Below are 13,525 nucleotides of genomic sequence, written 5' to 3'. Positions count from 1 at the left end.
GTTTAAAATACTGTGTAGGTATCTGTTAGAGCAGTACATGTAACACACATAAATTCGTACATTTAAGGTATTTTAACCTAACTGTTAGTTTAACCATTTAAGTTTGATCAAAGGTCTGCAATATTTGCTGAAGGCAAAAATATTTATTGGGTCCATAGCATCATAGTAAGTACAGGTATCCAGGTTTTTTATATAAAGAAAGCAGACACAAATAAAAAGTAAACTATATTCGCATTTCAGCAAGAAAAACGTTTACAAATTGTGAACTGCTAATTCGAGTTGTAAAAAGGTAAATCCATTTTACGGCTGAAGTAACCAGATATGTTCAGAGTTGCTTTCACACAACTATGGTTAATGAATAAACCATTGACTATTAAAAATTCTGAAAAGGGAATAATAACAGTCTAAATACATAAAGAAAAACAAATTCTTAAATTGTATTTGTTTTCAGTGCAAAATGTAAAATTATCACTTTGTGACCAAAATAAAGAGTCACATATATCCATTCACAACAGCCAAAAGCAGTTAACCAGCCCCTACAATTCAAGATGCATGCATTTACACCATAACATTATTCTTATATTATCCACTCTAATAATTTAATTAGTTCCCTGGGCTCTTATTAAGATTTAAGGATTGTGTATAGTTTATGAAAACGGAAATAACAACAGACTTTATACCACTAAAAATCTGTTTTTCTTTAAACTTACGTACAAAAGGAAATAATTTCAGTAATTAAAACATATATATATCCCAACTAAGTTTCACGCTATTTTATTAAGCATTATCAGAATGGGGATTTGTCAGAATATGAGCGACAATTTATTTTTGCTTATTCAAGAGGGGCCTAAAATGTATTGGGAACTAATTCAAATCATTACAGAAAAATGTTTAGTTCTGACGAAAGAATCAACATACATTGCAATTAGTAACAACAACATCAAACACATATTTAGTTTTTGAAAGAAGTTAAAAAAATAAGGTTTATGAAATTATTTTCTTCTATACATTACATACAAACTATCTGTCAATGTTATCAATTAAATTGCTTATATGTTCCATACTCAGATGTTTTGATAAAACAGAGTTGGCTTTCTCATAAACGAAGTCGTTTTGGCCAAAATTAACTACAGCAGTTGGCATGGAAACAAACGGAATTAGCTTTAAAAGAAAGTCCTTGCGACTGTTTTCAGCATCACTACTGATTTTCATCAATGACTTCGAAAACACCCTGTCGCCATCAGCTGTTATAAACATATCTAGTTTTGGCAGTGATATGCCACAACCAAAGATGTTAACTTTCTCTCTATTCTCATTTCTGTATGCATTAGTTGACACAGTTTGAGTAAACATTGCTTTCTTGACAGAAGATGTTCCACTTTCTTTCTCGTCACTGCTGCTGTATACATGCATATAACCAAGATCTATTTCTCTTTCAGATATTTCACATTGTACATTAAATTCAAAATAAAACAATATATATTTCTCAGTAGAATCTAAAAAAAAAATAAGACAACACCATACAATATATGTACAACGTTTTTTAAAATTTAATGAAATACATCCTTGTGTGTAGATAAATGGTTACTACTATTACTACTAAAAATGACCTGAAAGCAGAAATGAATACATTTGAGTTTTTCTCTGGATGACTGAAAGTGTGTGCAGTTCAACTTAGTTAACTTTGCATTTTAAGCATATTTCTCACTTAAAAGTGAGTTCTCCTTTGTCGTCAAATAATATAAATATAAACATCTCTATATACAAACCTGGGGGCAAAGTTGCAGATATATCAAGAATGTTCTGTTGTTTGGTAACATTTGAAGTAGTGTTATCTGTTTGGTGTACGAATGCATGAACTTCAGATATCGACTGAAATTCCTCCGGTGGTTTATATCTAAAAAATATGCAGCCTTGACATTAGAGCTTTGCTTGATACAAAATTCATGCAAGTCATTGTTAGCAACAAGTTTGTAGTATTATTTAACATATCAAATGCATGAAAGTAAGCTCTACTATAATACTGCAGCATTTTTTTGCATAAAGAATAGCAAGGTTGTAACACCAATAACAACTTAAGCAATGTTAGCTTTCAGTCAAATCTTTTTGAAACTCCTAACTATTTTTTTTACACACATCAAGGCCTCATTTCCTAAGAAGCAAAAATGGAAAATACCTAAAATTTGACTTGTGAAACACAAACAGACAATGTTGGTCAATAGATAATGACACAGCTGGATACCATAACAAGGTTGTATCAATGTTATCTAATGCTTCGCCTAAATCTTTCCCATTTAACCAAAAGGATAAAACACCATCCCAGGATAACAAGACACTGATCACATCACCAGATTGCCACTCACTATACACAAAAGGATACAATAAATTTGTACAGAGAAATTAATAATGTCGTTAAAATCTATTGTACGCAGCATTATGATTCTTTAAGGCTACTAAAGATTTTTTTGGAATGTTTCTCAATCTATTGACCTTTTTTTTATATCCCATATATCAAATATGATTATTACAATGTTATTTTGGCATAGTTGTGCTTGTTATTGTTTCACACGATTTTTTTAATTTCATGACTGCGAAATATCAAATTAACTTCTCTGATAAAAGATGTAGATAGGAAGTCATTAAATTTCTAAGCATACACCTAAGTAAACTAAAATAGACTAAAACACTTTACATGCCATAGTCGTTATCATTAACTATATCTTTTGATGGACCATTCCATAGTTTACAACGTGCTCCATCATATCCACAAGAATTGAAGTTGTCACCAACACCAATACCTTTCTCAGGATTAAAAACACAATTCTCATTTGCCCAACCTATGTGAAGTCACAAAAATTATATATATTTTAAAACTTTCTTTCTATTTTTTTTTCTTAACTTGAAGAAAAGACTCGAAGAGAAAGGGCTAAGGAAAAACACAGCAAAGTCTAGGGTCATGATTAGTAGCATTGCAGCCAAGTGTGACCTTGTAGTTGCAAAGTGGCCTTTTGGAGTTTGCAGGAAAGGGGTTGGTAGTAACTCAATTTTTTGTCAGACTTGCAAGCATTGGGTACATAAGAAGTGCAGTAATATTAGTGGAAGGTTAAGAGCTGACATTCAGTTTGTATGCAAGCGTGAAATTATAAAGAATGAAGTATTTCCAGCTGATATGTTGGGCAGTGAAGGGGGTGTTGGAAGAAGTGTTACTTGCAGGATAGGTTCTGCTTAGAAAAATTTCAGAGAGTTACTTCCTTTGTTGACTAGCAGAGTCTTGTCAATTGAGTTAAAAGGTAGGTTGTAGGAGGCCAGTGTAAGAAGTGTTATGTTGTACGGTAATGAGACGTGGGTAGTGAAGCAGGAAAATCTTGACCGTTTAGAAAGGAATGATATGAGAATGGTTAGGTGGATGTGTAACGCCAGTCTGAGAGACATAAAGAGTTCAGATGAGCTAAGACGCAGGCTAAGTATCCGTAGAATGAAAGATGTTATCCAGATAAGAAGATTGAATTAGCTGGGTCACTTGGAAAGAATGGAGGGGGATAATTGGGTAAGAAAGTGTAGAGACTTGATAGTTCCTGGGGCAAAGCCCAGAGGCAGACCCAGAAAAACTTGGCAGGAGGTTATAAGAACAGACTTGATACAGAGGAAGTTGAGTTTAGATCTAACACAGTCTAGATCAGATTGTAAGAGGGTCATTAATTACCCTGTCCAACCCATGCTAGGCTGGAAAACGGACGTTAATGATGATTAACAAAGTCCGAAAAGGTAACAAGTACAGGAAAGTACTTTTTATAGTTATCTAATATAATAATATTAAAAAAGTCTGTTATGCTCAAAGTTAATATTTTAAATTTTCTTTAACAACTTCTACACAGCCTGCACTATAAGATTGTTCTTTCATTTATAAAGCCTTAATATTAGTACTTCAGATTGACATCAATACGTGGTGAAACCATCACATTTCACTTTTAAGTTTGAGGTTAAATACATGGAAAGAGGATGAATTAACTGAAGTCATTTCCTGCGTGGATAAGTAGGTACCACTGGGCTCCAAATTGGGAAAGTTCCCCAAAGATAGGTCATACCACCTGTTATTGGACAGATGAGTTGATGACCTTTAAACCCCAATATCTCTGTAACCATCGTCAAAAGCATGTGATCTTATTAAATGAACATATTTCTAAAAAAAAATATTTTTTTTTTTTTTTTGTGAGTCTTTGCTGACATTAGCCAAACTTTTAAACCCTAATCTCTAAACAGTTGGTTAGAAGTAAATGGTCTTCTGTGTTATTTTGACCAGAGTTTTAGGCTCTTAATTTTCTTTCTGTGTATAGTATAGGGACTGGTCATTGCTGACGAGACCAAAATTCAATTGACACAATTTCCTACCATTATTCTGTCTAGGTGGATTTACGACTACTTAGTAGTTGACTACTTTTATTGACTACTTTTTGGAATAAATAATACAGTACAAGCTTACTAAAAGTGTTTTACCTGATAAATGAGTAAGGCCATTACCACTATTATAACGTCACTACATACCTTGCAAAATCAACAGAATTTCACATACCTATTTGCAAAATGCCATCAGAAAGAACCACTACTTCATAGTACCATCCCTTCGCCTTCAGTTCAATATTTAAATAAAGAGACTTTCCAACTGGTTGGTTTGCCTTAAGACTCTCAAAATACCAATTTTCATTTGATGTTTCCAAACTATCAGAACTGACAATACAACTTCTGGGATAATGGGTGTGTTGAACAATAACGCCTTCATTATTCACTTAAAAAAACACCATACAATAGTTCTAAAATCGACCTTAATGTACACTGTCATTAGTTTAGAATATGTACATACCTTGAGTGGAAAGCATGAGGGTTGCTGCCAGTTTCATCCAAGAAGATGACACCGCTAGACCTATTCTTTGTTTAAAAGGATCTCTTAAGCAACCAAGAACATTGTGCAATAATGGCAACAAATAAGAGTTTAAAATGAGACTTTGCACATCATTGTGATCATGTTTCACCAGATGATAGGTAATTATGACTGAATGTTTAACAAGTTGTTCTAAAACTTCATTAAGGTTGGCTAACTCTGGAATTGCTTCCTCTGTAGATTTTGATTGTTGAAGCGATATACTCATGCTACGAGAAATTCTTCTCATTTGTTCATGGTCAGCACTGATAGGTCTGTTAGAAATGGATCTAGCAGGTGACATCATTGATATTGCAGGTTGTTCTTCACAAGGCTCAACAGAAAATGGACGTTCCAACATAGATCGACTGTGGCGATCACGTCGCATATTTCGAGAATCTGTGCGTAGTATAAAGGAATCAGTTCTTAGCCGTCTTTGTGTGGGATTAGTGGGTTGATAATTCTCCTCATCTTCTCCAAGGTATTCAACTTCATCAGCATAGGTAACGGTCCTTGACCTAGGTTGGTCCTTATCAGCAACAACAGGTTCATTGTCATCACCAGATGTTATGAATAAATCGTCATTAGAATTAGACAACCTATCCAATCTATTACTTAAAGAATTATCAAAAAGTTCTTTATGGCATAAATCATCCATTGTATTATCAAATTCCTCATCTTCCATGAATGTTTCAGGATGAGTAAGGTTGTCCTCTGTTTTTGACTCAATTAGATCAAACCACGCAAGCTTCTGCTCATGGTTTTCATGTTTAAGTAAAAGTTGCTTGTTAATTAAACCAGGAACAATAGATAAAATCAATGACACCAATGCACGAAGTAGTCCTCTGTTGCAAAGTTCTTTTACAGAATCTTTGTCAATGCTGCAAAGATGTAATATTTTCAATGCCGCAATGCAATGCGAAACTTTGGTAGCATTTTCTAATTCCATCAACTGATTGGTGTTTATTGAGCTAATAGACCAAATGAGTTCATTTAAATATTCTAAAAACCCTGGAGTGGCTACAATACCTAAAAGGCAAAAAGATAACTGATTGATATTACGTTGTATGAAAAATCAACAGTAATGTAAACTAATTAATAACTTAATAATGTAATTATTGTCTAAACATACTTTTTCGTTGAAAGGAATGCCTTGCTAATATCTCAATCAACTCTAGATCATCTGTCTTGTTAATTGTACTTGATGGGGGAACACTAAGCAGTACATCAATTAATGGATCTGTGAAATTTTCTTTTAAAGAAACATTTAGAAATTCTCTCAGAAAAACCTGAAATTTCATTTCCAGATTATCCTCACCATTTGCGACTTTAGCATTACCTGACATAAGCATTAAGCACCATGCAGGAGAACCTAAAAAATCTTCTTTGTGGTGCAGGTATTTGACAACAGTTTCAGGAAGCTTTTCACCTATTAGGAAATAGGAAACATTGATAAACTGACCAATCAGAATTACATATACACATTTCTTAATTACCAATGTGATCCTCTCCAAGCTCTATCAATTCAGCATTAGTTTCTGCAATTCCTGACTAAAAAGTCTGCCTTTAAATACTGTACTATAAAAACTATAACAACATTATATCATACCTTGTTTACTGACAGTGCAATCACCCTGGGTAACTGCGAATAATGGCCCTGATTTTAACAACTCTAAGCAATTTCCAACATGACTTAGAAAATCATGTGGTTGGACAACCAGTCCTTTTGAGTACTTGAATTTCATAAAGTCTAGTGTGACAAGATTAATTCCTTGCTTTCCTGGACAATGTTCTGTGCCATCAATGATAATACTTCCTTCGAGACCACCAACTAGGGAGACTTCCATTTTGTTTTCTGTAAGATAAATGGCATGTATTAAAAAATTAAACATTCTTTAAATTTAAAAGTAACTACAAGATTTGACATTTAAGGAAAGAAAATGTTCAATTATTATGACATTACATATTTCAGGAGATGAACAAAACTGATGAACACTGACCTAAAAATCCTAGTATTACTAATGTTTTTGCTGCATTTGTTGAGATATCAGGTAAATCTACATCATCACCACTGACTGCCATTTCTAACAAAATATGCACTCCACCATTTCGAATGATTGAGTCCTTTACTTCATCAGAAATCATGGACAGATTTAACAACAATGCAGATGCCCAAAATTGCACTGACACATCACCACTTTTCGCAAAATGAAGAATTGCATTCACAACGCCACTTCGTAATATGAAGGAGTGAAGTGATTCTAAACAAACAGTAAAAAAATAATTCCCACATAAAACAATTTGTATTGTTTCATTTTTAATTTTCCCTTTTTTGCAGTAAAATAACATCTTGAGCATGTTTGATCACTACATCAACAACCATAGCATTTCAAGGACTTAGAAAAGGGGTTACATGCAATGGAAAATATTAATTGTGAACTACTTGTGTCACAGGTTGATTTAATTTTCGCTGCACTTACACCAAAATTCTTAGCTGTTCCGTTATACTAATATCTGGAAGGTATTAAAATACAATTTAAGCAACAGAAAAACTCTGCATTTGTTATTCCCAATTAACAAATTTTAACATTTTGAAGTTGACAGAAGGGCCTGTTAGAATGACATAACATGCAACTTTGAAATAACAACAAATATGCATACCACATGAGCAAATAAAACCCAATGTCTCAGCTAACAACTGCACTGTCTCACCACTGCTGGTCAATGACAGTTTTACCAAGGATGTGATGATGTCAGGATTTGTATGAACAAGTTTTTGAACAGAGTGTTTTCCTTGAATAAAAAAGTTAGAGTTATAAGTCAGGTTTCACAGACTTTATAATGTTAAAAAAATCCTTTAATCATCATCATCATCATCATTCTCGGCTTAACGTCCGTTTTCCATGCTAGCATGGGTTGGACGGGGTATATTAATGACCCTCTTCCAATCTGATCTAGACTGTGTTAGATCTAAACTCAACTTCCTCTTTATCAAGTCTGTCCTTATAACCTCCTGCCAAGTCTTTCTTGGTCTGCCTCTGGGCTTTGCCCCAGGAACTATCAAATCTCTACACTTTCTTACCCAATTATCCCCCTCCATTCTTTCCAAGTGCCCCAGCCAATTCAATCTTCTTATCTGGATAACATCTTTAATTCTACGGAGACTTAGCCTGCTTCTTAACTCATCTGAACTCTTTATGTCTCTCAGACTGGCGTTACACATCCACCTAACCATTCTCATATCATTCCTATCTAAACTGTCAAGATCTTCCTGCTTCACTGCCCATGTCTCACTACCATACAACATAACACTTCTTACACAGGCCTCATACAACCTACCTTTTACCTCAATTGACAGGACTCTGCTAGTCAACAAAGGAAGTAACTCTCTGATCTTTTTCCAAGCAGAACCTATCCTGCAAGTAACACTTCTACCAACACCCCCTTCACTGCCCAACATATCACCTAAGTAACAGAAGTTCTCAACTATCTCTAACGAGCCACTGTTGTACATCATTAAAGCTGGAAATACTTCATTCTCTATAATCTCACCTTTGCAACGCTTGCATACAAACTGTATGTCAGCTCTTAACCTTCCACTAATACTACTGCACTTCTTATGTACCCAATGCTTGCAAGTCAGACAAAAAATTGAGTTACTACCAACCCCTTTCCTGCAAACTCCACAAGGCCACTTTCCAACTACAAGGTCACACTTGGCTGCAATGCTACTAATCATGACTTTAGACTTCGCTGTGTTTACCTTTAGCCCTTTCTCTTCTAGTCCTTTCTTCCACTTCTCCAACTTTTTAACTAATTCTTCCATCGACTCTGCTATGAGAACCAAATCATCTGCATACAATAACTCCCATGGACAACCTGTTCTGAACTCCATCGACAGCGCTTCCAAGACTAGAATAAACAACAAAGGACTAAGTACAGAACCCTGATGTACACCAACATTTACACTAAATTCATCACTAAAGTGGATCGTTAATCCTGACACAACTTCTAGCATTGCTGTACATAGACTGTACCATCGTAACTAGCCACTCATCCACACCTAATTTTCTCATAGCCCACCAAATAACTTTACGTGGCACTCTATCAAAAGCTTTCTCTAAATCTACAAAGGCAAAATAGAGATTCTTTCTCTTTCCTAAAAACTTTTCCTGAAGTTGTCTGAGTAAAAATATTGCATCTGTAGTGCCACGCCCTGGAACAAAACCAAATTGCATCTTATCTATATCAATTCTTTCTCTAAGTAACTTATCAATCACTCTTTCAATAACTTTCATTACTTGATCAACCAACTTCAAACCTCTATAGTTACCCCTTTCTAATGCATCACCCTTGCCCTTGAAACAATTCACTATTACACTCGACTGCCACTCACTCGGAATAGCACCATCCTTTATAATCTGGTTAGCAAGACTTGCAATAAGCTCAACTCCAATATATCCAGATGCTTTTACCATCTCTGCAACAATACCTGATACTCCTGCAGCGTTGCCAATCTTCAATTTCCTAATAGCCTCCACTACCCATTCTGTCTTGATCTGCATAGCTGGCCCTTCTACAACATCATCATCAGACAAATTATCCTCGTCCCAATCAAACTCAGTGTTAAGCAACCTCTGATAATGATTCTTCCAAGCTACCCTTTTCTCCTCCTCTGTGCTAGCCAAAATACCTTCATCATTAGGTATACACTTCTCACCTACAACATCTTGATTAGTCTTCTTCATTTGCTTTGCTATCTTGAATACCTCATTGCGCTGGTCTTCCCTTCTTAACACATCTGCAAATCTGTTTATCTCTGCTTCTGATTTTATACACTGCTGTACGAGCGCAACGCTTAGCTTCTAAGTAAATATTTTTGCTACCACCTGACTTCCACTCTTTCCAAAGTTTCCTCTTTTTCTTTATACACTGGTCAACCTCATTATTCCACCACCAGGTCTGTCTATGCCTAGCTGGTCCTTTCGTCCACCCACAGGTATCATCAGAAGCTTCTAGAAGACAATTCTTCAAAGTAGTCCAAGTACTTTCAACATTATCACTATCACATTGACTATTGTAGGCTAACTGCTGAACTTTTGCACTAAATTGTCTTGCTACAATCTCTTCCTTTAGCTTCCAGACTTTTCGACGGGGCCTGTACTTTCCCTTGGCTTCTTTGACACTCTTCAAGATAATATCACAAACCAGCAACCTATGCTGGGAAACACACTCTTCCCCCGCTATAACTTTCACGTCCTTCACCACTTTCTTGTCTGAATTTCTAATCAGGAAGTAATCTATCTGTGTCTTACAACCACCTGACTCATATGTTATCAGCCTGCCCTGTCTCTTACTGAATGATGTGTTACAAACCACCATGTCCGTTGCCATTCCAAACTCAAGCAATCTCTCCCCTTCCTTATTTCTGCTCCCAAATCCATAGCCTCCATGCACACCTCTATAACCTTCAGATGACTTCCCAACATGACCATTAAAGTCGCCGCCCACCATGACAAGTTCAGTGTCTCCAAACTTTGATGTGACTGCTATTAACTCATCATAAAACTTATCTTTATCTTCCTCACTGAGTCCACACTGTGGAGCATAAACTGACAGAAAAGTGACAATCCTATTACCTATCAAAAACTTTATCACTATAATAAGACTATTAACACGCATAACATCTATTACTTTTTCTACCCATTTCTCTGCAACGAATATGCCAACTCCTCCATATCCATCACTATTATTTTAATGCTTCAAATAACTGATTAGTAGATTTTTCAATAAAAATATCAGTTTTCCAATGTATATTCAGCAGTAACAACAATGTTAGCATATTTGCATTTCCTAAATTTATGCACTAATTAAATTAATATGCTGCAGAGCTTAATTTTCATGTCAAAGTAAAATTTTAATTACTTTGTTTAAAGAGTTTTTTTAAGATTAATATAATACCCATTAGATGCAATTTCCATTCCTGGACCCCATTGACGTTAAACAGTTTGAAACGAGCGATTTTTTTAAAAAAGGAGTATGTCAATACAGACCTGTCCATGTACAATTTTCTTTTTTATATAATGCTAGCTTTTTTATTTTAACATCAATACAAGGAAAAAGGAAAATGCATTAGAAGTGAACTGAAAAACACTCACGCACTATCAAAAAGGTAGGTGCACACAAAAATGCTAACTAGAAGATTGACTTTCCTTAGCCTTATACTATTTACAGTAATTATAAGCGAAATTCTTACCTGACATGGCAAGATCATGGATTAACATTAAACTTCCATAGACCACGTCTGCATTTCCAGAAGCCAAACAAATTGACAATTTTTTTATCATGGGCTGATGATTTATTAAACGTTTTCGAAACTTACTGCTGCTAACTGAAAGGTAATTACAAATTCGCAATATTGTTTTTTGTATGTTTGCCTCAGTAGTATTTAGTACATTGAACAGTATTTTAACAATACCAGGAAGTGAACTCAGACGGGATATTTCTAAATCAAAACAACAAAAGTGATGAATGATAACAGCTGACAACTGCACAACATTTTCTTCTTCATCACAGCGCAGCAAACCAACTAGGTGTGGTAATGAATCTAGAGTAGCCATTTCTTGACACACCTGAACTATCTCCTCTACAGAGTCATTTAGATAGTGAACTAAAATTTGTAAACAAAGCTGTGTCTGCAAAATATCTCCTAATGTTTTGATTAAACAAAATGTCGTCTTTCTGATAATTCCCCATTTGCGAAGAGACTTCTTTATAGGATGCAAATCACATTGAGCTAACTGATGAATCAGGAACGTTGACCATCGCTTGATATCTGTTGAAATATGGTAACCATGATCCCCAAGAATGTTAAGAAAAATATTACGAATACAGGATGTTTCTTTGCAGAAATTGAGCGTTGTTACAGTATCATGCAGTGTCAATTGGAATATAGCTGCGATACAATTTGTTAATATTTTTTCTAGTGTAACATCCTTTTTGCATTTCTCCATCAGTACTTTATAGTCAAAATTTTCTGATATTTTCCTGATAGCTTGGGGCAAAATAATCATTGTTCCAGCATCTAACAAAACTGCTTTGGTAACATCTGAATTTTTTGTTAGCATATGAATAACTTTAGTTGCTTTAATCATAACGCTGTTGTCCTCACTAAGACACTGGTGAAGAATGTAAATCAAATGTTCACGCCTTGAAGCTCTTTCCAACAGAAATTGTTCCGCTGCCTTCTTAACCTTGTCATCTTCGGACTGCAGCAAAGCAGCTATATCCTCTACTTTCAACAAATGGATCACCTCACTTAGCTCCTTTTCTTTGCCTTCTTCAAGATTTTGTCTTTCACAACTAATTTTGTATGCAACTAAACCACCAACCAACATGGAAACACCAGTTGTTATGGCAACATGCACTGCAGGATTCCATGACATTTTGTTCTAGAACAAGAAAAATTAAAAATTCCCTTTAGATCTGCTATTTTTTCTTCATGTATAGCTAAGTGGTCTGTGTAGTAAAGTGATATCATTGAAAGAAATTTAGATAGACAGAAAAAGTGGCGGAATTTTGTAAATAGACCTATTTCCAAATCCATTTTGTTCCTAGCTTTTTTCTCTTCTCTGATTTTCACATTGTTCTTTTTCCAGTAAAATTTTGTGGCCCAATGCAGATATGTGCAATTTAATCCATTTGTGAAAACCAACTCCAATAAAATGTACCCAGAGTTATTTTGTGGACTGGTCGTGATGGATCTAGAGCATTTTAAGGGATACAGAACGCCAGATAAAAAACAAAGGACCTAAGGGCCTAACTAACACTTTGCTATTTTAGTGCCCTTCTAGGGCTTTGCTGTGCCCTAAGCTTGACTTTTCTAGTACAATATTAACTTAAGTATCATAGATAAGAAAAATTATTTTAAACCCTTTTGAATGCTTGAAGTTACATGGTATATACAATCAAACTCAGACAAGGACATGGGATAAAACAAAATCAATTACTTTACATGCCAGTCTTGTCTATGAAGAAAAGGCTAGGTGTGTGGCATATCACAAGTGTACATGTATAAAATGCGAAAACAATATAATTGTCAGCTCAAATATACAAACATACACATACCACACACTTTTTTCCTTCTCTTCAAAATATTTCTGAAGTCTTTGTTGTTCCTTCAAATCTTCTAAGTTGAGTCTCTTACGCTCTTGTCTTTCTTTATCACGTATTACACCAAGACGTAGTCGTTTTCTGTCATCTTCCTGTGCCCAGTGCACAAATGCAATGATGCTTATAGAAGATACACAAGCAGCAACTAATGTTATTTTACTTGCTGTAGACATCTAATTCATTGACTTTTGTTTAACTAAATTTTTAAAATAATAATACAAACAATACAGCATAAGATTTTAAAGATATATAAAATTTATTATATATATATTATATTTTTGTGTCAAGCTGAAGCAGGCAAGAATCATGGATTAATATGAATTTTTTTAAATTTTCCATGCACAAAACCTAAAAACACGCATTTCTAATTGAAAAATAATTGTATTTCATTTGCTTCAGTTCTAAATGCAATTTTCTTCTAAACTAACCTGAAATATT

General features: G+C 34.7%; 1 protein-coding gene across 2 annotated transcripts; it reads right to left on the bottom strand.

Annotated features, from left to right (window-relative positions):
- Window positions 1-877: 877 nt before the first annotated feature.
- On the bottom strand, window positions 878-13,185 carry LOC130644568 (uncharacterized). Of its 2 annotated transcripts, none has more exons than XM_057450228.1 (12): window positions 13,050-13,185; window positions 11,172-12,366; window positions 7,577-7,708; window positions 6,916-7,176; window positions 6,525-6,770; window positions 6,048-6,344; window positions 4,859-5,944; window positions 4,571-4,783; window positions 2,693-2,837; window positions 2,177-2,362; window positions 1,770-1,897; window positions 878-1,496 (listed from the first exon to the last, which is right to left on the bottom strand). In XM_057450228.1, the coding sequence occupies exons 2-12, from the start codon at window positions 12,358-12,360 to the stop codon at window positions 1,021-1,023; spliced, it is 4,359 nt and encodes a 1,452-aa protein (XP_057306211.1). In that variant the 5' UTR covers window positions 12,361-12,366; window positions 13,050-13,185; the 3' UTR covers window positions 878-1,020. The 2 variants fall into 2 exon arrangements, with proteins under 2 accessions (XP_057306211.1, XP_057306210.1); XM_057450227.1 differs by having other exon boundaries at window positions 13,043-13,182.
- Window positions 13,186-13,525: the final 340 nt, after the last annotated feature.

This window comes from Hydractinia symbiolongicarpus, chromosome 5 (genome assembly GCF_029227915.1).
Source record: "Hydractinia symbiolongicarpus strain clone_291-10 chromosome 5, HSymV2.1, whole genome shotgun sequence".
In the NCBI taxonomy this organism is placed as follows: Eukaryota; Metazoa; Cnidaria; class Hydrozoa; order Anthoathecata; family Hydractiniidae; genus Hydractinia; species Hydractinia symbiolongicarpus.
This window is presented reverse-complemented; position numbering and strand designations above follow the sequence as displayed.